The 27411-nt window shown below is 40.1% G+C and overlaps 1 protein-coding gene across 4 annotated transcripts; it reads right to left on the reverse strand.

The window, feature by feature from the left end:
- Positions 1 to 357: 357 nt before the first annotated feature.
- Positions 358 to 27396, reverse strand: ZBTB1 (zinc finger and BTB domain containing 1). 4 transcript variants are annotated; one of them, XM_044231197.1, is made up of 3 exons: positions 27132 to 27396; positions 8771 to 10686; positions 358 to 1501 (listed from the first exon to the last, which is right to left on the reverse strand). In XM_044231197.1, the coding sequence occupies exons 2-3, from the start codon at positions 10666 to 10668 to the stop codon at positions 1465 to 1467; spliced, it is 1935 nt and encodes a 644-aa protein (XP_044087132.1). In that variant the 5' UTR covers positions 10669 to 10686; positions 27132 to 27396; the 3' UTR covers positions 358 to 1464. The 4 variants fall into 4 exon arrangements, with proteins under 4 accessions (XP_044087132.1, XP_044087129.1, XP_044087131.1 ...); XM_044231194.1 differs by lacking the exon at positions 358 to 1501 and having other exon boundaries at positions 7175 to 10686; XM_044231196.1 differs by lacking the exons at positions 358 to 1501; positions 27132 to 27396 and adding an exon at positions 14191 to 14211 and having other exon boundaries at positions 7175 to 10686.
- Between the last annotated feature and the right edge of the window lie 15 nt (positions 27397 to 27411).

Consider the following 27411-nt stretch of genomic DNA (forward strand, 5'->3'; position numbering starts at 1 on the left):
TTTAATTTTGTTTTTGTTTTTTAGAATGTAACACTTTTCTAAACTTAATTCTCTTGAAGCAGTTGAATTCATATGAATTTCAAGTTTTCAGTGGATTTCTTTGCTCCCTTCAGGCCCCTATACCCACTAATCACATTCTAACTAACTTTATCTAATTTTTTGCTAGTCTAATTAGTAGAATGAATATTCAAGTTATCATCCCACTTTATACCTAGAGATTTTAAATGACTTTACTTCTGCATATACTATTATGTATACTGTTAGATTTGTGTAACTCTTTAAAACATTTGAAGAAACAGGCATAAAAACAAAATAAGCATTTCCAAAAATATATAACATGATATTATATAAGAAACAAAATAATAATAATAATGAATTGGATAGACAGTTAACCAAAAGTAAAACTACAAGTGTATTCACAATAAGGAAATAATACGGCTCTAAGACTCATAAGGTTTGAGCATATACATATAAAACAAAATATTTGAAGCCAGGTTAAAATCTCATCAAACATTTCATTTCTAGCGGAAGTTTTTTTAAAACATAGCAATTATTCTTTCATTCAATACTTAGTTGAAATTTATCTTGAAATTTGAAAGCTGAGAAATAATGGTATTATACATTAATACCAAGAATATATATTTAAAAGAAACTCATTATACGTTATTAGATTATATTGCTAAATTCAGAGGAAAATAATGTGTCTTAAGATACATTCTTTTGGTTGTTCGTGTTTTATGAAAATCTACCACTATTGAAGTAATAACCATTTCTGTTTTTCTTTCAGCTTAACAGGCTTAAAAGGGAACTTCATTAATCTTAATAATTGTTTGTGACTGGTATATACAGTGAAAAAGAGGAAAGGCAAATGTTACATTACAGTGAGTAATAACTAGATTATCTTTCCTTGTTAAAATATTGGTCTCACTTTTTTCCCTCTGTACCCACATCTTTTTATTTATACTCTAAACTACAGATTTTGGGGTATAATTTTTTAACTGTCTAACTATATTTCATAATATATAAACTGTGATTCAAATTATTTTGTTAGGATTATATGTGTTTACATAGATATGTTATTATCTCTTTATAATATATTTATAGTAGCCTAGCAAGCCCTTTGATTTCAGAAGGGACCATGGAAGATAATTAGCATATAAATTTTCATTTTAGTGTAGCTTTAACCATTGATGTCATATGAATATTCTAGTTACTTTTCTTTTAGCAGATTTTCCACAAATACTAGGAGAGTCACCATGAATCAATTTTGTCACAGCAAAGTGATTCCAAAGTGATCTTTACTGAGTTTTCTTGGATCCTTGAAACTGGAACTTTTGGGATTGATGAGGTTTGTCAGGAAGACAGAAAAGATGGTGTCACTTCAGATCTGATATTCCTGGGTCTGGACTTAAAGATTATCTGTTGAAGATTGATTCTTCCCCATGTCCTCTCCAAATTCAGATCTCACTTCTCCAGAGGTTTAGAAGGCCCTATTTCACCACTGCCACACAGAAAAAGACAAAACTCAAGAAAAATAGTATTACAAGTTGACTGCTCTACAAGATACAACATAATTCTTAGGTCAGAATTCTATGGCTTTTGGCACCAGGCCAGCACGACAACACTACAACAAAGAATGGGAATAAAAGCACAGTTCCTAAGACTTAAGTTTATTTATTTTCTTCCTTAATGTAACTCATTGTACCTTTCAAATATAAGGTGTTCTTATTACTAATATAATTCTTCACCTTTAGGGGCATTTTCTTTTTTCTTGCATGAGTCAAGCTAGAATGGGTAGGACAAATGCCACATGCCACATGAAAAGACAGGAGGCCAGCCAGGTAGAGGACAGTAGGGAGGAAGGAAGCAATTAAGAGTCTTCCCCCAAATCAAATAATTTTACAATGTACTTTTTTTTTTTTCAAAGTTTATCTATTTAAATTATCTCTACGTCCAAGGTAGGGCTCGAACCCATGAGCCTGAGATCAAACACTGTATGCTCTACCAACTCAATCAGCCAGGTGCCCCACAATGTACTTCAACTTGTTAATGGAAAACCTCTGGTTGAAAGATCCAAGAAATTTAAAATTTCATGTTCTTTGTACTGAGTGCCTTCACCCATTAAGCTAACATTGTTTTCTTTAAATAGTAAATGTTGTACACTCTGCAAATGAAAATAAAGTACACATTACACACACACCGAGGAGTTTTCCTTCCAGTTCCTAAGTTCATAACTCTCCTAAACTGCCCCTGTCATTCAGGGTAGAATTTTATTTTTTGCAACAACACTTTACCCTAATTTTTTTTTTTTTAAAGTGATTGTCTCTTAAAATATTTTGTCCTAGGGGCGCCTGGGTGGCTCAGTGGGTTAAAGCCTCTGCCTTCAGCTCAGGTCATGACCCCGGGGTCCTGGGATTGAGCCCCCCCCCCATAGGGCTCTCCTCTCAGCGGGGAGCCTGCTTCCCCCTCTCTCTCTGCCTGCCTCTCGGCCTATTAGTGATCTCTGTCTGTCAAATAAATAAAATCTTTAAAAAAAATATTTTGTCCCACATTAGGGAATGCATAAGCATTTGAAAGAAAAGCTGATTTTCATAATCTGGACAATTATATTTCTGTCATCTAAAAATGAGCTCTACTGATTCTGATTAGTATAAGCAATTGGTTTAAGTACAATAAAAACAAAATAATAACTTCTAAAATAATAGGTTATCTACCTGACTGTATTCCTTTCTCAAATAGTAAGTACAGAGGGTTATGCAAATTTTCTTACATAAAAGTGTTAATATTCCTAATTCTGAAATGAAATGTCTTTTACATATTTGTCATCCCCCTGGCTCTAGAGTTTCCTCTGCCTTCTTATTGAAATGGTGATTAGTATATTGGTACATTCAGTTCAAAACCAAGTACTGGATTGCAGTCTTTACACCATCTTTTTTGTCAGCAAATGAGTAAGATAATGAGAAATTATAAAGGCTTCCTGCCCCCTAGTGATCTGTGGTAGATTTTGATAGGAAGGATGAACAATTCTGTCACTACCAAAGGACCTCAATGATTTGGTTCTCCTAAATAAAAGGAGACAAATAGGATTTAAGTTTCTAAATGCTAAACTCAACTAAGCATCTGAATATGAACATGTAAGTGGTATTAAATTCATTCAAAATTAGCATGAGTTCACAAGCTGCTATTGTCATTTAGCTAATATTCATATTTACCAATACTCACAGACACAAAAAATCCTTGCATTTTAAATCATTGCACCTTTGCCTTTTGCCAGCAGATAAATTTGTAGGTGGCTAAATTTCATCTGGTTTGAGTAGGAGACTCTACCCTTGTTACCAAGTAGTATGTTCTTGAGTTTGATAGAAGGCAATGAAAGTGGGCCACCTAAGTGATTATATAGACATCATTTATGGAGTCTTCATTAACTTGTATTTCTCTTTTCACTTAAGAAATAACATTTGGAGATGGTAGAAAGACGACCATTCAAGTAGTAGATTTTAATATAGCGGTAGTAAAACCTGTTGTATAGATTTTAGAAATCAGGCAATAGAAGCATAAAGTTAAAATCAGATTGGGAGGGGGATTGTTTCACTTAAAGCATTAAATGTTCATTTTTTAAAGTTTGCTCCTAGGTTAGGATGCATAAATGACTGTCATTTCCTAACATTATCTTTCATTTCTTTTATGAGTAAGACTGTATAAGTTAACACAAAATATTTTTGGTAAATTGAATTATAAATAGCTAGAATAATTAACTTTTGATTTTAGACAAACATATTACTCTATAAAATTTAATCAATTACAATATGGCAGTTAGGGATTTTATTTTGTTTTTTACCCAAAGAAATGAAAATCTTCTTACCCACATCATATGTTAAGACAAATAAGACAAAAAGAGGAAACTGGTTCTTCTGGGACCCTGATTTTTTGGGCGGAATATTTTCAAATAATTTGAATTATTGAATTCATCAGTCTCATAACCAATAAAATGGTTATTGGTTGGAGGTTAAAACTTAAAGATCAGGAAGAGGGAAAACAGAAAGGAAAAAAGTCACAGAGGTAGAAATAGAGAAGTTGAATTCAAATTAATTTTTAATTGAGCACTTAACAATGGGCCCTCCAAAATGGCTGATAATACCACTAAAGGTTTAAGTTTAAATGAAGAAAATTAAACCATGTCAATATTATTTCTAAAACATCATTCTAAGTGACCCATTCAAATAGTTTTGTTTCCAGCTAATCTAGTTTCACATTATCCAACATGTTTACGAGGTACCCACTACCTTACCAGGCACAGCAGATCACAGATGATGAACATGGAGCACAGAGTTTCATAGGAGCTTGATCACATGTGTTCCTAGGCTGAAAAGGCCTTTCTTTGTACCTCTTGGGAGGTGAGGTATGTGGCTTAGTGATTTAAGTACAGGCACGCAGAAATCAAATAGGTTTTGGTTCAAATTCCAGCTCTAGTGTTTAATTTCTGTGTGATCTTAGGAAAAACACTCCAGTCTCTCTGAACCTCAGTGCCCCATCTGGAAAATCAGAGTAATACTTACCTCATACAGCTGTGAGGCTAATTAACATTGTGTATTGTAAAGCACAATAGTGGAGCCTAAGGAGCACTATGTAAATGGATGCCGGGATTACTCAGTGTGGGCTCTAGTAGGATGGACAGACCATGGGCTTCCAAATCTGGGCAGCAGCGTCAGACTCTTAACACCCATATGAACCCTATGTGATTCAGTTCACTGGCATGCATCCTGTCTCCCCCACTCACTAAACCTCACGTATCAAGGACATGGGGGGCCTTTCCCAAGGAGATGGCCCCACAGAGCTTTTTGGCATCCTGGAATCCTAGGCATTGTTTAGGTTGGGGTCCTGTACAACACTGGCATTTATCACCAAGAAGCACTTGTTACAAAGGAGATGGGGTGAGGAAGGATGAGGAACAGATCAAGTAGATTAATGGAAAAAATTTAACTCACAAAACCCATTAAAAATTAAGAAATACACCACATTTCTTTATTTTCAACAATGTGTACACATACACATTCAGGTTTTTCTTTTGATTGATACTAATTTACCTCTTTGTTAATGATGGCAAAGTTTTGTTTAACTGCTGAACTGGTTCTTTGGCGGGGGGGGGGGGGTCCAGAGAGCTTTTAAAAATGTGAAGTTCCTTAACTAGGAGTGTAGAGGAACAAGTATTGTTTAACCCCAGGAACAAAGTTGCCAATCACCACCAGTCTCCCTTCCCCCCCTTTTTTTAGAATACAGAAGTTGATGCATCATCTCAAGTATTTAGGCTCGTCCTTGCCATGTTCACAGCAATTGTTTTATTAGGCATTTTATAGCTGTAATTTTTTTAACATATATTATTTTAACCTATCAAATTGATCTCTAATCTCACCTAGACAATTCTAAATGTTAACTTTTGTATTCAATTTTAAATTTTGTTCACATTTTTGTTCTCAACTACAATACTTAGGTACGATTTTTCATGTCAGTCTCTTTTTCCTTTTAATGCATGCTCTGACTGCCCTAGCAAAGTCTGTCCTTATTTTAATTCCTTTCATTTTATAACTAGCCCCTGGAATACTTATGTACTTTCTTCTAAGTTTTGTCCATATTCAAACTTCATACATTAAACATTAGCTGTGTATCATTTTATGCATGAGAGTCATTTCTCTGAATTATTTTTACTTTAAAAATATGGGAGATTAAGACAAATTTCTGAGTCCTACTCCATTGCCGCCTTGTTGTGCTTTATTAATCTGAGATTTTAGTCCTGTTACTAAAGAATTCTAAACCTCTGAGTTGCACTGTAACTGGTGACAGGCTTGTTAGGCTGACTCCCTTTCTCCAGGATTTCTTGGTGGAGAACAACAGGCCCTTTAAGCAAGACTCTGTAAGACACAAGATCCCACATCTATCTGTCTAGATTCTCTTTTCATTTTTGGATTTGGAGCCTAATTACATAAATTATGAAAGCGGGAGGAGAAGGCAGCTTCCACAGTTTTGGTTCACTGCCTTCACAGCATGGAAGGCAAGTAGCAAGTGCAAGGAGTTATAGCCCTGTAACCCCAGCAGAGAAAGGAAGTCGGAAGAAACGGCTGGAGAGAGGTGTCAGTCATTTTTCACTCCTCTTAAGAGGCAGGTGGCCTTTAAATGTACTCTCTACCTTCAGGAGAAAAATTTGTACAATACACTTACAGAAGCCTGTGCTGCCCTGTGGTTAGTTCCAAAACACCTCACAAGGTGTCCTGCGTAATATGAAACTGGTAGGAGACAACATGGTGAGGTGGGGCTTTGTGAAACCATAAACATCTTAGTTATGTAAAGTTAGATCATGTTCAATGTTTATATATTTGCTTGCTAATTGTTGGTTGTTATCATGTCAAAACATAAATTAACCCCCCCCTTCCTAATGGAACATATAATCCTTTTTACAGGGTGGTAGTATTTAGGAAGAACCCTACTCTTTAACAGGGGGAGACCATTGTAATAGATTTTCATGAGGGTTATGTAAAAAAGTGATCCCCCTAAAAATTATGTCTACCTAAGATACTATATAAACAGTTTGGAGATTTGGAGTGAGTCTCTGATGGGTCTTTGGGTTTGTTAAAAACTTTTAGCAGGTTCCTATCAGTAGTAATGTATACACCGTATTTCATTTAAAGTTGCATTTCAGATTGAATTCCTTGATAAACTACTGTGTCCAAGGGTAAGATGAATCACTTTTCCTGCTTTTTGTGCTATGTGGCTTTTAAAAAAAAATGCCTTACTTCTCATTTAACTTTTAGTGTATTTCCCCCATCTCCATTTCCCATTATTTTGTTCTCATACCACACGCTTCCTATACTGTTCCTGTTCTTACTTAACACCACAGTGTATCCCCACAAATCTCTGAGCTCACACTGTGCTCTATTACTTACTTCCCTTTCAACTGCATCTGTGTTAATCAATATCTCTCAATTCTCTTGGCAATTTATTCTTTTATGCAAACTATAGAAAAATATGACTTGCATATCTTAAAAATTTGATGTAAACAAAAAGCAATGTTATGAAGTTACTGTTCATAATTACAAAATTATACTTTAAGTACAGATGTTATTTAAAATCCCTTTCATTATGAGAAGGGTATTACAATGCAAGTAATTCACATTAAAAGGCATTCTATTCAATAGATGTGTTTATTGGTGGGGTCAGTTTTGCCAGTGTTTTAATTCACATGTAATTCATGTAGACCCTGTGGCAACAACAGCTAATACTACTACTTTAAAAGTGATAAACTATTTCCACTTATATGCTCTGTGGTTATTTTATAGTCCTCAAATTTTGTATTCCTTTACAGAAAAAAAAAAAAAGCATAGAGATAAACTGCAATTTGCCACAACACATTTCCTCCAAATCTTAGATAGTATAAAACACAAGACATTTTTTCCACACTCTATACTTTTATAGAACAACCAGATTTGTAATTGATTTCTTTATTTTATTTGATTTATCAATATACATGGCAGCTTTCTCAAATCTCAAAGTTCCAAAAGTATGTAATTTTAAAGGTGAAAAAAAATCATTTTTCTTTAGATGTCATATTCCTAGAGAGCTATTAAAGTCTATTTATAAACAAAAATAATTGATAAACTAACACACTTTAGAAATCAAAATATCTTAAATTATTTTAAGTGAATACAAGATATGTCTTTTTAATTAACTATCATAGTTAAATTTAATATCACAAAACAGAATGACTTGTCCTCACTAATTTCTCAAGTGGGGTAAAGTCATTGGGTTTTACACTTAATATAAGTTTTAAATGTGATTATTAAATGATAATATCTTATCAATTATAGGAAATATTCATTTATAGGAATTTCCTTAGGTCCATCAATGTTTTTAGGCCAAGTGTGAGCCCATGTCAACCTTCAAGTTTAGAGTCAATGCACCTAACCTGCCTAATAAAGCATGTCAATTTAAGAATATGAATTTCACTGATAAGGGGGAATAAACAGTGGCTAAATCACTGTTCAACTTAACAAAAAAAAATGGGGATAAAAGTAGATGAAAGTTTCAAAAAACTAATTACTAAAAAAAAGTTTTAAAAATGAACATGAATGGCCAATGATACTGGATTTAAAACTTCACAGGATAACCTTAAAAAAAAAAAAAAGAATCCCACATAGAAATAGTAAAGTTATCACCTTATGATAAAAAAAAAAAACAACTAAGGTTTAATAGTCATTGGAGGGGTAACAACCACTGGTAGTCTACATTGAAAAGTAATTTTAATCATAGCTAAAACAAACTAAAATCAGAGAATTCTATTAAGAAATAACAAAAATGATAAACATTTATAACACCTAAAATGTAGATACTTAAGATCCTAAACAAAAATATTAAAGGTAAAAGGGCCTTGAAATTTTTTCCCAACAATCCATCTTATAGATTCCTAAATAGCTCATATCCTTTGCTTTGGTGTTTTTTGTCTGCTATCAACTAAACATTAGTACAGTAGAAAATCACTTATGTTCTTTTCAAATGCTTGGCATTATAATGTGATCTCATATCTTTCCTCAAATTAAACTTTGCTCCACATATTCCACATGTATACAGATGAACATCCATGTGCTGTTCCAACTGTTCATTATTGGGGAATATCTGAAAGCAGACCTGGCATATCGTCTCACCAGCAGATAAATGAGAAATCATATGCCGTACATGGTCATGTTTTCTGAAGTTTCCTTGATCACAAATGGAACAGACATACCTGGCCATGCCTTTGTGCATATCATTGTGCAGTCGCAACTGACGCTCTCTTAAAAACTGCTTTCCACATGTCTGACACACAAACTGTTTTTCCTTAGTATGAACAGTATAGTGTTCTCTTAAGTGACACCGCTGATAAAATCCTTTTCCACACAGATTACAAAAATGCTTTCGCCTGTGATCTCTTTCGTTCTCTTCCATGATGGCACTCTTAAACACATCCTGGTCTAGGCAGCTAGACATATGTTCCATCACTAGATTTTCGGTCTCAAAACGCTGGCCACAATTCGGACATCGAAAAGGACAGGCGGAGTGTTTGAACAACTGCTTTTTTTGCATACTGTTTATCTGGAAATGATTGTCCCTAAAATCATCCAACATTTCCACAAACATATCTCTTATTTCTGACTGCTCGTCGGGATTCTCTTCCATGTCCATCTTCTCCTCCGCGTTGCCCAGCCCGTTCATTGTCAGATCCTGGGGTTCCCCACATCTCTGAGCATGTTCCTGAAGCTGCCTCCCCTTAACGAGGATCTGTCCGCACTTGCCACATGCACAGATGTTTTCAATGTGTTTGGCTAAGTAATGAGACGACAGGTCCTCCTCTGTTATTGTGAGTCCGCAGAGCTCACAGGACGCGTTTTCGGGATCCTCTTGTATCGGACTGCTGTTGTTAGGGGGCCTCAGACTTTCTAAACCACCTCTTTCATCAGCAGCTATCGACATCCGCGGTTTGAGAGATTTCCTACCGCTTTTCTTAATACCGATATCCTCTTCGACATAGTATCTGTAAAAGGGCTCTTCGGGCTCATCTTCTAATTCGTCGTTGTCGGTGGACTCATTACAGTCTTTATCAGTCACTTTAATAATGTTAAAGTCTTTCAGTTCATCCGTGGGAATATCTTCGGGCTCCATCTTGATGATGATTCTTTTCCTCTCAGCAGCTCTGCTTTTTTCCTCGCTGGCTAGCTCAGACTCCACTGTGCTACTTTTTCGGCTTCCGGTGGTTGAAGTCGAATCATCAGCAGCCTGGCTGGTGTCTCCTCTGTACTTGTCTGCCTGTGTGGAAAATGCTTTGGAAGACTCCTTTTCGCCAAATTCGGCTTTGATAGTGCCATCTTTTCCATCCCTAATGTCGACTATTCTGTGATAGGACCTTGTGTTCTGGTATGAATGTCTATTAGTACAGGTCAGCACATGCTCATCTAACAATTTTTCACAGCTAAAGCCAAACCCACAACTATCACAGGTGAAACTCCGTCCAAAGCGCCGTGACACACGTTCCTTTGGAGTTGATAATTTGGACACAGAACTTTTTTTACATACATCAAACAGCGGTTCGGGAAAACTGCCTAGCTGTAAAGACTCGTCATCGGGCTCTCTGTTGTGTGGAGTATTTACTGTTGAACTTGGCTCCGCACACCACCGGTTGGCCTCACTGCCATTTCTAGCCACTGTGTCTTCATACATCCTCACCCCAAATATCATTTTGCTGTTCTGTTTGCTGGAAGCAGAGGATGAACACTTTGAGCTCGAACAGTCTGCATCCTGTATGTCTTCTAAGCAGTCGGGAACGTTGTACAGCTGCAGGTAGTTCATTGCCACCTTAAACTGCTCAAAACTGGAGGGAGCCGTCATAATTTTTCCCAAATACATAAACTGCAAAATGAGATCAAAACACTCGGCACTAATTTTCATGTTGCTGAGATTCAGTTGTGCGGTACTGTGCTGATGGTTCATGAAAAACATTCTAAAATAGGAGCTACAGGCAGCCAGAACGGCTTTGTGCGCTTGGAAGTAAATGTCATCGATGGCAATGCAGCAGTCACAGAGAAAACCCCACTCCCTCTGGTTGTTTAGCTGCTGGAGGACGTAGCTGCTGTGGCTGGGCTTTGCCATCTTCTATTACTGAGAGACCTATGTGACAGAAGAATAGTAGAGTCAGACAAGGTAACTTTAGAAAAGGACCTGAAAAGGAAGGTAGCTTTGATCGCACATTGGGACTTGGGGGATTTGGCAATCACAATGAAGGGATATACAAATAGCTCTTCATTCTAATGTAGCAGAACACCCAAATCATCTTTCAGACGTGAAGAGGACGGTAACCCAGCCATTTAGTCAAGCTTCTCATTTTGGTTTTTAGAAACAGAAGCTAGGGGCACCTGGGTGGCTCAGTGGGTTGAGCCGCTGCCTTCAGCTCAGGTCATGATCTCGGAGTCCCGGGATCGAGTCCCGCATCGGGCTCTCTGCTCGGCGGGGAGCCTGCTTCCTCCTCTCTCTCTCTCTGCCTGCCTCTCTGCCTACTTGTGATCTCTCTCTGTCAAATAAATAAATAAAATCTTAAAAAAAAAAAAAAAAAGAAAGAAACAGAAGCTAAAGCATCCAAAGCAAAAACCATCATTTTGGTTTCATCACAACTCTACAGGGTAATATCTATGCTAAATGTGAAAGGAAAAAGTTTAAAAGTATCTGAAAGAGCCAAACAGTGAAAGTAAATAAAATAGCAACTTGAAAGTAAAGTACATAACTGCAGAATACTAAAAAGTCTCACAAAATTGCTACTAAGGAACTACTGTTCATTTTTTTAAAAAGATTATTTATTTATTTGACAGACAGAGATCACAAGTAGGCAGAGAGGCAGGCAGAGAGAAAGGGGGAAGCAGGCTCCCCGCTGAGCAGGGAGTCAGATGCAGCTGATCCCAGGACCCTGAGATCAATCATGACCTGAGCCGAAGGCAGAGGCTTTAACCCACTGAGCCACCCAGGCGCCCCAGTATCGCTCATTTTTTAAGGGTGATGAGTGTATTTTGGTTAAGAGTCCGTATCTTTAGATATACATACTGACATATTGATAGATGAAATGATATAATCTAAAATACACTAGAAAATAACCTAGTGAGGTGGGTGTGGGGGCTACAGATGATACAAGCTTGGCCATGTGCTGATAATTACTGAGTCTGGGAGACAGGTACAGTTAATTCTATTTTTGTATGTTTGAAAATTTCCATAGAAAAAATTCCATTTACGATGCTTATTATACTGGGGTGGCTGGGTGGCTCAGTGGGTTAAGCTCAGGTCCCGGGGTCCTGGGATCGAGCCCTGTATCGGGCTCTCTGCTCAGCAGGGAGCCTGCTTCCCCCCCTCTCTCTCTGCCTGCCTCTCTGCCTACTTGTGCACTCTCTCTGTCAAATAAATTTTTAAAATCTTAAATAAAAAATAAATAAAATAAAATGCTTATATTATATGGAAATGGCAACAAGTAAATAGGTTTGATCAATGTTCTTTCCTTGATTACTGGAGAAGCAATCAGTCTGTAGAGTCAGAATATGTCTTATATTGCTGGGCATGTACTTTAGGGAATAACAAAGCCACGGATCCGTTAGGGAAAGAGGTGTCTATCCTCAAAAGGTAAATTTTTCCTCATTTTTTTAATTACTAAAAAAGAGTATACAAAGTAACGTGTAAAAAATTCAAATATATAAAGTAAATAGAATAAAAACACACTTAGGTCACATACCTCTTCCCAGAGGTAACCTTTCCAAACACTCTGGATTGTGTATCTTCAGTTCTTTTTATATGTATCTATACAGAGTCAATAGATATTGAGTACCTACTCAATATCAAAATCATACAGCAAGAGCAAATGGAAGCCTAGGCACATAGTCTTTGCTCTTGCTGTATGATTTTTTTTTTTTAAAGATTTTATTTATTTATTTGACAGGCAGAGATCACAAGTAGGCAGAGAGGCAGACAGAGAGAGAGGAGGAAGCAGGCTCCCTGCTGAGCAGAGAGCCCGATGTGGGACTCGATCCCAGGACCCTGAGATCATGACCTGAGCCGAAGGCAGCGGCTTAACCCACTGAGCCACCCAGGCGCCCGATTTTTTTTTTTTTTTTAAGATTTTATTCATTTATTTGAGAGAGAGAGAGAGAGCACAAGCAAGGGGAGCTACAGGCAGAGGGAAAGGGAGAAGGAGGCTCCCCACAGAGCAGGGAGCCCAATGTTGGGCTAGATTCCAGGACCCTGGGATCATGACTGGAGCAGAAAGCAGATGCTTAACCAACTGAGATACCCAGGCTTCCCCTAAATGGTATCATTTTATACATACCTTTCTGCAACTAGTTTTCTTCACTGAACATATGGTAGACACTATAAATATTATTAATGTAGTGAGTTGACTTTGGGAAAAGAAGAGGGAGAGAAAAACATTAAAAGCATTAGAAGCCCTATCCATTATATTATAAAACTAAAATAAGATCCAATTTTAGCCTCAATTTTTAATCTGTATATATAAAACTTCAGAATCTATCTTCTAGTTAAAAGTAAGTTCCTACACAATCTGAGCATAAAAAGAACATTTAACAAGCTGTTCAGAGAAATAAAATGTTCAGTCTTCAGTCCCCAAACCCTTGAATCCCTACGGTGGTAATTAAGAGGTATCTACGCTTATTTCCACATGCTTTTTATCTGTTCGCCACAGACTGTATGTGGATCACATACCCCTTCTCCCCACTACCTAAGGACCTATCCTACCTCCTTCTTCCTATCTAATGACAGAAAGTCGCATAGCCAGGGATGTACCTCTAGTGAAAGGAAGGTAGCCTATAATGAGACCTACTGTCTTCTTAAAATTGCAACCATTATTACCACTTTTGTAAGGCAGGTCAAACATGTCACATAGGTACAATCTTTCAACATTTTCAAGCTTCTATAAATCAGGTATCTGTACTCAATGCTAGGTATGTACCTAGATACAAAAGGTAATATATGCACAAAGATATTCATCAATAATCTGAAATGCCTGGTAATAAGGGAGTTGTAAGTGAACCAAGATAAATCAACCTTTACCAAGGTAAATCCACTACCTAAAATTCACGGCCACGTGGTCTTTAAAAATTATGTAAAACGAATCCAAACAACAAAATGAAAACACATACACACACACACACAAATGCGACCCCAAGCCCCCCCCCCTTTTTAAAGATTTATTTATTTATTTATTTATTTGACAGAAATCACAAGTAGGCAGAGAGGCAGGCAGAGAGAGAGGAGGAAGCAGGCTCCCCGCTGAGCAGAGAGCCCAACGCAGGGCTCGTTCCCAGGACCCTGAGATCACGACCTGAGAAGAAGGTGGAGGCTTTAACCCACTGAGCCAAGCCACCCAGGCACCCCCAAGCCCATTTTATTTAAGAGGAGATTTCTAGGTCTATAGTCATTTTGTGGGACTCAGAGAGAACTTTAACGAGTAATAAAGAGAAAGAGGCAGAAGGATAGACATCTCAAAAAAATTTTTAGTAGCAAGAGTTGTTAAAAAATGAAACAAACTCTTTTGGAGAACAATGGATGCCCTGCATGGAAGATGGATGAAAAGTCATTGAGGACAGTATGATAGAAGGAAAAAAACACAGGCTTTGGGGGCACCTGGGTGGCTCAGTCCTTAAGTGTCTGCCTTTGGCTCAGGTCATGATTCCAGGGTTCTGGGATCGATCCCTGCATTGGGCTCCATGCCCAGCAGCCTTCTCGCTCTTCCACTCCCTTTGCTTATGCTCCCTCTTTCACTGTCTGTCTCTGTCAAACAAATAAATAAAAATTAAAAATCTAAAAAAAAAAAAAAAAGAACACAGGCTTTGGATCTGAGAGTCCTAAGTTTCAATCTACCTTTGCCACCTTATTTATCTTCACAGACCTCAAGTTTCCTGAATTGTCACAGTGGGAATAATAAAATGTCAAATACCATATCAAACATGAGGAGTCATAGAAGCAACGTGTAAAACTGTATTTCCTGACATGTGATAACTAATGGAAGTCAGACTGGAAGTTGCTTATTCAAGCATCAGGAGCTATGCTTGAGGGTGCCTGGGTGGCTCAGTGGGTTGGACCACTGCCTTCGGCTCGGGTTATGATCTCAGGGTCCTGGGATCGAGTGCCACATCGGGCTCTTGCTCCGCGGGGAGCCTGCTTCCCTCTCTCTCTCTGCCTGCCTCTCCATCTACTTGTGATCTCTCTCTGTCAAATAAATACATAAAAAAAAAAAAAAGAAGAAGCTATGCTTGATTAGATAACCTTAAAATTTCCTTCCAAATGGAGGAGTCCTGTAGAAGAAAGCCAGCAGTTAATACATAAAGACTTTCAGGTTTTAAATCTCCTGTGCTTAAAATAATGATATAAAGAGCTTAAAAACTCCCAGAACTCTTCTATTCTAAGTTAAATGGAAAGCAGTTTTATGGCCAGCGACCAAGCCTGGCGCAAAGACATACACCACCACCACCATGACAGGCACCGCTACCACTGGAATCATGGTTCAGTTCCGTTGGTAAAAAGACAATCTGGATTAACATAAAACACGAACGCAAGAGCACCAAGGGCATTTTCCTTGCAACAAACACGCACGGAGCACTTCGGGCGCCAGACACTGCATGAAGTACTGAGGATCGGCAACAGCCAGGAGCATTGAGCATTCTGCCACCTCGAGGACACACCCGAGAGGAGTCTTGACTTCTTCCCCATTAGTGACTTCATTCAACATGTACGTATTCGGTAAAGTGCCTCCTTTGTGGAAGAAGGCATCACGCTCTGGTGACAAGAACCAAGGGCTCCGGGTCAGAAAGGCACGGGTGTGAATCCCACTGTCTTCAGCCGTCTCTCTCCATCCCTGCCTTCCTCTCAGGGCTTGGGGTGGAACAAAATTCTGCTAACACTACTTCTACAGCTTCTAGGCTGCCCTGGAACTGTAGTGTCGTCCTCAGTGGCATTGTGCAAACATCCATGTTCCAGTAAACCGGACTTTAAAAGGTGAAGTAACTATTTTTTCTTTAGATTTTTATTTATTTACTTATTTGACAGAGAGAGAGAGAGATCACAAGTAGGTGGAGAGGCAGGCAGAGAGAGAGAGAGGAGGAAGCAGGCTCCCTGCAGAATAGCCTGATGTGGGGCTCAATGAGCCATCCAGGCGCCTCAAGGTGGAATAACTTTTTTTTTAACTTTTTTTTAAAAATTTATTTATTTATTTGACAGAGAGAGAGAGAGAGAGAGATCACAAGTAGGCAGAGAGGCAGGCAGAGGGAGAGAGGAAGGGAAGCAGGCTCCCCACTGAGCAGAGAGCCCGATGCGGGACTTGATCCCAGGACCCTGAGATCATGACCTGAGCCGAAGGCAGCGGCCCAACCCACTGAGCCACCCAGGTGCCCCGTGGAATAACTTTTAATAGCAGTCCTAAACCCAGTAGTCCCAACAACTTTGTTCTTGTTATACCTCACTCAGAAAAACTTGGAGAGGGCCTAATAACACAAAACAAAACAAACCCCCAAAACACAGAAAAGAAAAAAAGAAAGGAAGCAGGGCACAGAAGCAGGGTGAGGGATCTGAATTTCCTGTGAGACTTTCAGCTTGTTATCTCTTGAGAATAATTTTTGCATTAAAATTTTAAATATTCATTCACTTATTAAAAACAATTTCACTCACTTTGGGTGCCTGGGTGACTCAGTGGGTTAAGCCTCTGCCTTTGGCTCAGGTCATGATCCCAGGGTACTGGGATCCAGCCCACATTTGGCTCTCAGCTCAGTGGGAAGCCTGCTTCCTTCCCCTCTCTGCCTGCTTGTGATCTCTCTCTCTCTGTCAAATAAATAAATAAACTCTTAAAGAGAGAAGCAAACAAAAAAACCAATTTCACTCAAATTCCAAAAGTTTTCTTTCAATTTTTTGATATTCTTAAATAGTTCTACCAAAAAAACCTTAATTTTATCTTACAGTAAAGCTTGCAAATGTTTTAAGTAAAAGTACTGCTTATATTTTAGCTCTTGTTTTTAATTCCAGTAATATCCAGTGTTATACTAGTATATACAAGTTAATATCCAGTGTTATACTAATTTCAGGTGTGCAATTTAGTGATTCAATACCTGCACACAACACCCAGTGCTCATAAAGGTTCCCTTCTTAATCCCCATTCCCTATTTAACCCATTCCCCCACAATGACCCGTCGGGTAACCCATCAGTTTTTTCCCTAGCGTTGAGAGTCTTGTTTCTTGGTTTGCCTCTCTTTTTCTCCCTTTGCTCGCTTGTTATCTTAAATTCCACATATGAATAAAATCTTCTAGCATTTGCTTTTCTGATTTATTTCGCTTAGAATATGCTCTCTAGCTCCATCCATGTCACTGCACGTGGCCAGATTCCATCCTTTTTCATGGTTGAATAATATTCCATCGTGTATATATACCACATCCAGCATCCTCTTTTTTCGTTTTTTTTTTTTTTTTTTTAAGATTTTATTTATTTGACAGACAAAGGTGACAAGTAGGCAGAGAGAGGAGGAAGCAGGCTCACTGCGGAGCAGAGAGCCTGATTCAGGGCTTGATCCCAGGACCGACCTGAGCTGAAAGCAGAGGCTTTAACTCACTGAGCCACCCAAGTCCCCTGATCCTGCATCCTCTTTATCAGTCGATGGACACTTGGGCTGCTTCCACATCTTGGCTATCATAAGTAATGCTGCTATAATCACAGGGTTGCATATTTCTCTTTGAATTAGTGTTTCTGTATTCATTGAGTAAACACCAAGAAGTACAACTGTCAGTACAGGGTAGCTCTATTTTTAACTTTTTGAGGAACCTCCATACTGTATCCCACAGTGGCTGCATCAGCTTGCATTCCCACCAACAGTACACAAGGGTGTAGTTGTTCTTGTCTTTATAACTGAAATCTGTGACTGCTTTTGTGTTACTAGCTGTATCACTGGTGAAATAAGTTTATTACAGCTAGAAGTCAAGTACTTCAGGAGAGCAGGACTTCAAATGTGATCCAAAGCCAGAGTTCTAAGGCCAGAAGGGTATCTGTATGCATGCAGTTCTCCCAGAAGAGAAAGGAGTTAGGTGATGCAAAACATTTTACACTAAATTTTTAAATTTTTAGTTTGAAAGCTTCATCTCATTCAAAGGCAGCTGCCAAGCACATTCAGTATATTAATTTAGATACCACAGATGTTTAGAGAGATCTGATCTGGTCCAACATTCTTATTTCATAGAGGGGGCAAAGATCTAAGACTGTTAAATTGTGTGTCAAGGGGGTAGTTAAGTGTGGTAAAGTAGGTACTAGGATTACAGGATGGAATTCTGACCACCCAGGTGGATACCAACCACTTGGGACTCTGTAATGTGCCTTCCTGCAAAGAACACTCAGCAGGGACCGGGCAGTCGTCCTCACAACAGGGTTTACTGGCCAGAGGCTCTTGCACAAGCCACTACTCACATTTGAACTCTTACCTCTAATGCTGTTTTCTCTGTATGGGTGCCTCCAGTCTTATCCAGTAGACGTGGTCCCTAAATTACAGCATGTAAGCTATTTCAGTAAATTTCTCACCGACACAGTAAGGTATCAGAAATACTTTTCCTTCATCACTATAAATCTCTTAAATTGGCAAAAAACAGGTTTGCTGAAACTTTCTTTCTTTTGCCTCTGCCTTAGTCAAATGATAATTGAAGGGCCTATAAACGAGCATATAAACTGAATGAAGAAGTTACTTACAGTTACAATTTTGGAATGACTCCTTCTGTAAAGCAAATAATCTCTTTTCAATGTGTGCCATAGACCAAGGAAGCTCCCCTGGGGACAATTTGCATAGCCTTGGTGAGAATCTCCAGCAGAGCCTAGCATTAGACTTTCAATTCAGTGCCCCAATCTCTGAACTACTAACAATTACCTCTGGATCTCCAAGGTCATTTAGGTATATATACAGTGATTTTCTCCTATCTATTTGTGTCTTATAGGATTGGATATATGTATATGGATTTAATTTGAATGTTACAGACTATCCTTTTAAAAAGCCTGCCTGAAGTGAAATGAAAGGATCTTCTTATGTTAATAAATCAGAGTATCAGAATGTGTCAAACACCTACAACATTCCTAACAATGCATAAAGCACTGTGGTAGAGGGTGGAGAAGGATGGTAAACACAGAGCTAATACCACATGAGAGATTAAATTCTGAACCAAGAAAGGATTTGAGAATAATTAAGTATAGCGAATAAAGTTCAGCAAGAGAGGGAAAAGAAAAAATCATGACTGTACTAGAACAGTAGGCTTTAGGAAGGATGTAGGATTTGAGTGAAGCCTTAATGAATGAATAGGATAGAGAAAAACAGAAGGCAAGGGGAAAGGCATTTCAGGTATCTGCATAAGTGTGTAGATATAAAGAACTGGGAGAGGGGTACACAGCAGCATAAACAAAAGTATGAAAATGTAATGGGAGGGAAAGCAGATATGCTTTACTGGACTGGTAAATGGAGGTTATAAAGGTAGAGTAAATGAAAACCATCATATAACAATAATGGGAATAGCCAGCATTTGTTAAGCCTTAATATCAATGGTCAGGTTCCAGTCTAAGCAGGTGTGTGTGTGTGTGTGTGTGTGTGTGTGTATAATGTGTATTGTATGCAATGTTATATAACTTCTGGAAGGCCACAGAGGACTTGGTGGGATTATAACACAAGCAATATGACTCTTGAGCCTGACAATATGGCCACAGTGATTTTTGTCACCTATAAAAATAAGGTCACGCTGGCGAAATTCTTTCCTAGAATTCCATTTTCTAGAGTATATGGTCCAATGTCTAAGCTTAATTAAGTTCCTTAGGTTTTCTCCTTGAAATTTCCAAGAAGAACCAGTTTTGTAGGTGCTCCTAAAGATAATAAGTTTCCCTTCAAGGCACTTAAATGACAGACACAAGGTTAAAAATTTTTTCACTTTTTAGAACAGGCATTCTGGCTGGTTATTAGACTGCAAATTCAGTACTTAGCACAGGAAGTTCTGAAATTATAATTGGGTTATGTTCCAAAACTTTATTTTTAAGTTAGTTATTTGGAACTTGAAACACATATTCCCATAGAAACAATGCTATAAATGGTTGAGTCAGTTCTATGTTCACACCCTAAAATCTTTTAAAACCCTAATGTAGCTTTACATCAGTCCTACCAGTGCTACAGGATGACTTATCATTTGAACTAACAGAGGTACCATACAGTAATGCCTACCTCACTGACCTCCAGGTATAAGGATGTGGCTTAATGGCCTCTGTGCCTTTGCCTAGCACACACTGCCCACACAGCTGGCCCCTGACCCATGCTTGTTCAAATGAAGTCTTAAAAAGAGCCCAGGATGGGGCACCTGGGTGGCTCAGTGGGTTAAGCCTCTGCCCAGGTCATGATCTCAGGGTCCTGGGATCAAGTCCCACATCTGGCTCTCTGCTCAGCAGGGAGCCCGCTTCCTCCTCTCTCTCTCTGCCTACTTGTGATCTCTGTCAAATAAATAAAATCTTAAAAAAAAAAAAAAGAGCCCAGGAAGTAGGCACCAATAGATCTGGATACAAACTTTAACACTTATTTAGCTATGAGGAAACATCTTTACCTCTCTAAACCTGCTTTTCTCATCAATAACAATAATCCTACTCCTCCCAGGGTTCTCATATAAATTAGAGAGGGCAATTTCTTCTTGTCTTTTTAGTCAAGCATAATACAATTTTCCTTAAGTATTAATGTCATCATTGTGAACACAGTTCATAGTATTTATAATGATCAATTTCAACCTGATTCTTTATAGATGAGAAAACAAAATGAGGCCCTAAGAGGTTCAGAGACATGAACAAGGTCACTTCAGTTTTAGTGGCTGACGGCAAAGGCCCTTGGCTCCTCAATCCTGGTCCCCGAGTACAGAACCAACTGGCTGTCTGCTTTCTCCTCTGCATTGTGTTTTGCTGAAATACAGGAGCTATTCAAATTGCCAAGGGCTGTTTGCACCTACACAAAATGGCCCGAGACTGCTGTACTTTGGGAGATTGTGGTTTGTTGGCTGGTTACTATTTTTATGCTTCCTTGCTCGTCAAGCCAACAGCGATCACTTCTGAAAGGGATGCTGATCTCCCGCTGCCGACTATTTCAATCTGTTATGAGTTATGAAATTAGACAAAAACTCACTGAAGCTGAATTTACATAATTTTCAGAGAGGACCTTGGGAAGTAATCTGTAAGATAAGACTTTAATTCCTGCACTTGGTTTCATCTATTTTAATTGCTAATAGGCAATGATCTGCTTTAGCCTTGCTGCTGGCCAGGGGACTGGATAAGCTGAGGTTGCCAACCGAGTGACTTCTGAGTAAGTGAGGTGTTACTACAGGTAAGCTGCTAGGTCTAGGAAATAAATTTATGCATACAGAAAAGCAAAGTGAACACAGTGGCTTCTGGAATATTTCTCTCTCCCTCCAGGAGAAGAGAAGAGCATGTGGGTGGCTCAACTGGTTAAGCACTGGACGCTTGGTTTCACTTGGGTCATGATCTCAGGATCCTGGGACTGGGCCCTGCATCAGGCTCTTTGCTCAGGATTCCACTGCAGGATTCTCTCCCTCTTCCCCCTTTCTCCACTCATGCTCACACACAAGTGCTCTCTTAAATACATACATACATAAACAAATAAATTTTAAAGAAAAAAAGTATTTAATCCAGGCAGTCTCTATATTTTGATCTGTTCATCTTAGAGGCAACATGGCATCTTCTGACCACTAGAGGGCACCATGTGAACAGTAGGCTTCTCTCTGCAAGAAGCAGCTTTACCAGGAAGTCACTTTTTTGCACGTGGCATTGGTATTCTTGGTATTCTCAGGGTTCATTTTGTGGAACTTAGATCTTTTTATTCCAAAGTGCCTCTGTGACTTTGGGACTCACCTAAATCTGCTCCTCCCCCTGAATTCTCTGTCTCAGCTGGCACTGCCATGAACCAATCACCCAGGCTACTTGGGAGTCACCTGGGACTTCTCCCTCCCTTAACTGTCACCAATGTTCCAGTATTTCTCAAATCTGCCCCACTATTCCATGCCTACCTTCCCTATCCTCCTGAGGCCTCTAACATCACTCCTGAGTTATTACAACAGGCTCCTTAACTGGCTCCTCAAATCCATCCTTCACCCTCAAACAATTAATAAAGAACAAAAATAACAAAAATCAGACCATATCATTCTCCTTCTTAAACCCTTCTATGGTTCCCTTCATGTATCCTCAGGGTAAAGTACGAACTTCTCAGCAAAGCATAGAAAGCCAACAGTGCCCACCCATCTAGTCTTATGTTTGGCTGCTTCTTGCTTCAAACTTCATGGTCAAGCAGCATAAAACTGCTTGCTCTCTCTACTCCAACTGCCCCCCCCCAAGCCCACCTTACTTAATGTACTTCTTATCTCCGTTTTTATTCATGCCGATTGGTGCTTCTGCCTGAACCTCCCACATACTTACTAAGAATCAGTATATCACCTCCTCCAGAAAACCTGTAGTACCTCCCTCTCCCACTATTTTAGGTTTTGATATTACTCTGTATCATCTCCTTATCTTGCACTTATTTACACTATATTTTCATCATCAGAACAGTAACATAAAGTAGGTGTTAAAGCGCAGACTACCAGACTGCCTGCGTTCAAATTCTGGCTTTGCCACTTACTAGGTATGTGACCTTGAGAAGGCTGCAAAAGTAATTTGGCCTCAATTCTCTCATCTGAGAATGGGGATGATGATCCTTCCTAGGGTGTAGAGTTATCACAAGGCAGTGGTTGTCAGGGAGAAAATGCTAAATAAGAGCTGGCTACTACCGTTATCTGTGTGTCTGTCCGTAGGTCTCACCACTAGATTATGAGCAACCTGAAGGCAAGGCTGTTAGCCTGTTTCTGTGCAATACAGTAAGCATTCAATAAATGCCTCCAAAGAAGCAGCTGGTGAAGCAGCTCTAGGACAATGAGAAGTGCTACCCAGACTCCTTCCCTCAGCAGATAGAGACACACAGCTTTTTAATTTGTGTGTTTTTTTTCCAATTATAGCTACCTTTTTCTTGTTTAATTCCAACCAAAACCCTGAAAATTTCACTCTCTCATCTAATTAAAAGTCAACAAAATGAAACCAATAAAGAAAGAGTATCATAAAAAAGTGTGTTCATTCTAAGAAGCTTAACTCCATTTTTAAGCCTTAAATCTATTTAAGATTTAAGATCCTCTTCATCCCCAGGACCTACCACAGCAAAGCCTCCATGCTTTCATATATGCTATGCCATTCGCTTTGATTAGAACCTTTTCGATGTCCAGCTCACTCTCTTTGGAAAGTCCCCCCACCCCCACCCATCCCAGGATAATGCAGATGTCCCTCTTCTGTGCTTCCAAAGAGCCCCTACCTACAACTATATGGTGACCAAAAAATGTATCATCCAAACCGAATGTTAGGTCTATTACCACACTCTTGACACGGATTGTAATTATGTGGCTCCCCTGCTTTGCTGTAAGCTCCCTGAGATCAAGGCATTGTCTTAGTCATCAAGGTGTCCCTGAGTCTTTAACAATGGCCTGGCATTTAGGTGGTATTTGATCAATTTTGAATGAATAAATGTTGAAATAGGCATTTTATCTTACTTATCAATTTCTTCCTTCCTTGTAATCTCTACATCCACCAAGGGGCTCAAAGTCACAACCCTGAGATCGAGAGTCACATGCTCCCCTGACTTGAGTCTGCCAGGCACTCAATTTTTTGCATTATTTGCATTTCTGCACTTAAATTTTTGCATTATTTCAATCATGGCAACTTTTAGGTAGTGGTCAAAAATTTACAAAGCAAGTTCCCATACATTAAACAACTGGTTCTCACGACACTGAGATAGGTATTTTCATTATCTTCATTTTGTGAATAAGGCAACAGGTTTAGTGGTTGTTACTTAAGTGCTCATCTGGTAAGCAGAAGATGGGACTCAAACTCTGGAGTCTTGATTCAGAACCCTGAGTTTCAGCTTTTATAAGCCAGACAACACTCTTCCTGGCAATGACTATTAACTGAAGTGCCGCTTTGGAACGTCCTGAGCCTCACAGTCACCCACTCTCACACAGCCCCACATGGCAGGCGGCACGCCATGCCCCTGCCCCATCTCCTCTTCCATCTGCTGACTCCCACAGCCCATCAGAGCAAGCCCTTCCCTAACACTAAAAGATGTCAAGTGGGGACGGAGCTCTTTAGTTAACCTTGAAAAAAGGATTATGTGTAGCTCACGTAGATAAGAAATGAAAAATCTGGTTGGTGATTTAATTCATTTTCCAACGTTACTGGGAAAACGATTTTAAACTCAGAGCAGAGCAGTGTTAAAAAAACCATGTCCCCAACACTCAAATAATGTTGTGATTAAACTTCTATGTGCTATTTTGGGGCTTCGTTTTCAGAACATCATCAACCACTTCACACTCATTCTAAGATCGCTTGTAGTTCCCATACAAGCCACGATGTAAGTATAGTTAGAAATCTATCTTAAATATGTGCCGTGTCCTCCCATGCCACATCTACAAACTGCAGTCATTAATCCCCCTTCTTCGTTCTAGTTCTCTTTCCTTGATGTTTGGCATGCTACCTCTAGATACGGATCAAGGAGAACCCTTCACACCATATCAATACAGGGATGTCTGGGCAGTGGTTTTCATGGCAAGTATAGCCACTCCTTCCCTCCCAACCATGGAATTATTAAATTCTCTACAAATATGAAGCTTTTGGGGGTTTGATGTTGTTGTTGTTTTTTAAAATGAGTTTGGCCAATATAAATCAACCCATCAGAGGCCGGATGGACATCATCATTAGCTTGAAAAAGTTTGAGAACGAGACCACGGAGGTAGACTTCATAAGGACAAACTTAAAATAGCAACCCTGTTATATTTAAACCCTCACGTCTGTTACTTGATCATAGAATTTTAAACCAGTCCAAGGCAAAACATTCCTTTTCTCCACCTAGTCAATTCTCACCAACCTGAGTAGGGAATAGAGAACATAAGGCCATGAATCATCACAGGCCATCCTTAGGCAGGGTGAGGCATATACAACAGCACAGTTATGATCGAATGCTGCCTCTCCTCGTTTTAAACAAGGAATTGATTATTAACAGTTATCTCTGGAATGACTTTCGTTTTTGTATTTTATGTACTCTAGTATAGGTTGAATTTTTACAAAAAAACATGGATTTTGTATTTCCATTTTGAGGAAAAAAATATACATGAATCACTTAATTTGGTTCACATAAAAGCATGTAAGTCTAACAATGTTAATATTTCAGGGTAAAATATACTAGCACAAGGAAAAAAATATCAGGAGAAAACATCCTGTAGAGACCAAAGTGACCTCTCAAGCAGGTGTTTTTCAAATACAATTTAATTTTTTGGGAAGACAACAGATTACAGCTTAACAATAAAAATCTATGGAAACTTTTCTGCCTTTGTATCCCAAATGGTTGTCTTCCCTTTAGGCCAGAAGGTTAATAGCTAAGGCTTATTAGCACTTTCCTGACTGGAAGAAGAGAGGCCTGAAAGCAGACACTTCTTTTCTCCTGCACATTAGGAAAGGAAATGGTGCTAAAAAGAACACAGACACTCTTAAAAAGCTCCATGAACTTATCTTCTCCAGAGACTGGCGAAAGAGAATAAGGAAAGGAAACAGTACAAAAATTTAGCACTGTTCGGGTGCCTGGGTGGCCCAGTGGGTTAAAGCCTCTGCGTTTGGCTCAGGTCATGATCCCAGGGTTCTGGGAGCAAGCCCCGCATCAGGCTCTCTGCTCAGTGGGGAGCCTGCTTCCCCCTCTCTCTGTCTCTGCCTGTCACTCTGCCTACTTGTGATCTGTCAAATAAATAAAATCTTTAAAAAAAAATTAGCACTGTTAACATGAAATCAAAACACAAGGTCAAGAGCAAGTGACTGAGACTACACTCCATGCCCCGCTAAGGTCCTGGTTAAATATGGTCTCTTTTTTCTCAGACAATGAGGCACCAGGACTCCCCCACAAACCACCTCCAAAGTAGGCCATCCCACTGTAATGGGAAGAATAGAAAGGCTTCTGGAAAGGCGACTCAACCTGAGTTATTCTACACAGTGAAAATTTGGTCACGATGGAGAAATCTCTTAAAACGAATGTTAAGATGTTAAAGAAAAGTTCTACTGCAGACAGTCTTTATTGATCTTTGAAAATAGTTTCCCATCCACCAGGTTTCAATTTTCTCTAAGATGAGGAAGCCCCCATCCAGCGCCCAAACCCATTCAGTTATTACTGATACTTCATCAAAGAGCCAGCAAGTGAATCAAAAATAAAGTTTTGAGGTTGTGATGGCCAGCCATCATTCAGGCTTCATCTTTTAGTATCCCAATTCTCCCCATCATATCCATTTGCACTGACAAAATTTCACAGACTCAAATTTCTTCCTTTCAAAGGAAAAGGTAGTGATTGCTTTGAAGTTAACATGAGAACTGCATCCTTCATTTCTGCTCCAAAGTGCCTTGAACTTCGAACCATGAAACTGATTCTAAGAAGTCTCCTCAAAAAGCCTGGAACCACTCCTCGGGTTCGAGAAAATCGTTCCTGTCGTGAGACAGTGAGACATACGGTACGGAACTACACTCAGGCCAACAGAGAATCTGCGTGTAACCTACCACGTTTAAGCTCGACTGGAGTTATTATTACACACATACAAAATGCCCTGCTGTCCCCCAGGAAACATCAAGGACTTTCATCGACATCTCCCCGACGTTCCCAATTTGGAGGTCATGTTAACCTTTCAGATCCTACAGACGCGTTCGTTGATTAATTTACCTAAGGCTGGGAAGGTGGCTGAGCTCAGACCCAAGCCTCCAAGTTTTAGCGGTTATGATTCCCGATCTACGCCCAACGCATTTGCCGAACACGAACAGAACTTCTAGCAAGCGCCCACCACTGGAATCGAAAGCACTTTTTTCCCAGGAAACACATCTTTTCCACCGAAAATTCCCAAACCCGAGACCCACTACTTTTTACTGAACAAAAATCGTGTGTGTGCCGGCAAGAGGGGGTGAAAAGAGCGTGGCAAGAATTTGCACGGCTCTTACGCCTCCTCCCTCGGAGCGCGCCCAAGTCTGCGGCCTCGGGCTCCGGGACACTTCCCCTCCCACCCGCCGAGGAGCCGCAGCTGTAAGTTGAGAGAAGCGGGCTCTGGGCACGTCAATCAACCGGGTCCTCCCGCCTCCCGTCTACACCTCCCCTCCCCTCCCCCCCACCCCAAAAAATAAAGACAGAGAAAGAAAAGGAAAAGAAGGTAACTAATTTGAGAACTAGTCTCCGCCGGGGCTTCGCCTCCGACCCAGGGAGGCCGCACGTCCCGGACGAGGCGCGCCGGCGAACGGCGGGATCGAGCAGGCGGCCCGGCAGCCGCCCGTTGCCGGGTCCTCGCGGCGCGTCCTCCGCGCCCTGGATCCCCGCACGGGTCGGCACCGCTCCGGCCCCGCACTCCGCCAGGCCCGCGGCCCGCGTCCTCCCGCCCGGGCCAAAGTTGCGCAAATAGCCCCACAACTGGCAGATACTCACCGGCCGCAGCAGGAACCGGGGCTGCGGAGGTTTTAGGGAGTTTAAGGCAAATCAGCCGCGGGAAAGGCGGGCGGAGGCGAAGGGGCCGCGAGCTGCAGTGGCGGCGGCGCGCGGCGTTCGGGCTGGGCTGCGCGGAGAGGCTCTGGCTCTGCCAGGGACTGTGCTGCAACAAAGGACTTCCGCTGCCGCACAGCCGCGCCTGCCGCACCGCACTGAGCCGGCCCCGCTTACGCGGCGACTCCGGGTCTGCCCACCAGTTCGCTGCGGCGTCCGCCAGCCT

This window comes from Neovison vison, chromosome 13 (genome assembly GCF_020171115.1).
Source record: "Neovison vison isolate M4711 chromosome 13, ASM_NN_V1, whole genome shotgun sequence".
In the NCBI taxonomy this organism is placed as follows: domain Eukaryota; kingdom Metazoa; phylum Chordata; class Mammalia; order Carnivora; family Mustelidae; genus Neogale; species Neogale vison.

Bases quoted from the DNA above. Each gene is read 5' to 3' on its own strand.
- ZBTB1 (XM_044231194.1), bottom strand. From the start codon at position 10,668: ATGGCAAAGCCCAGCCACAGCAGCTACGTCCTCCAGCAGCTAAACAAC.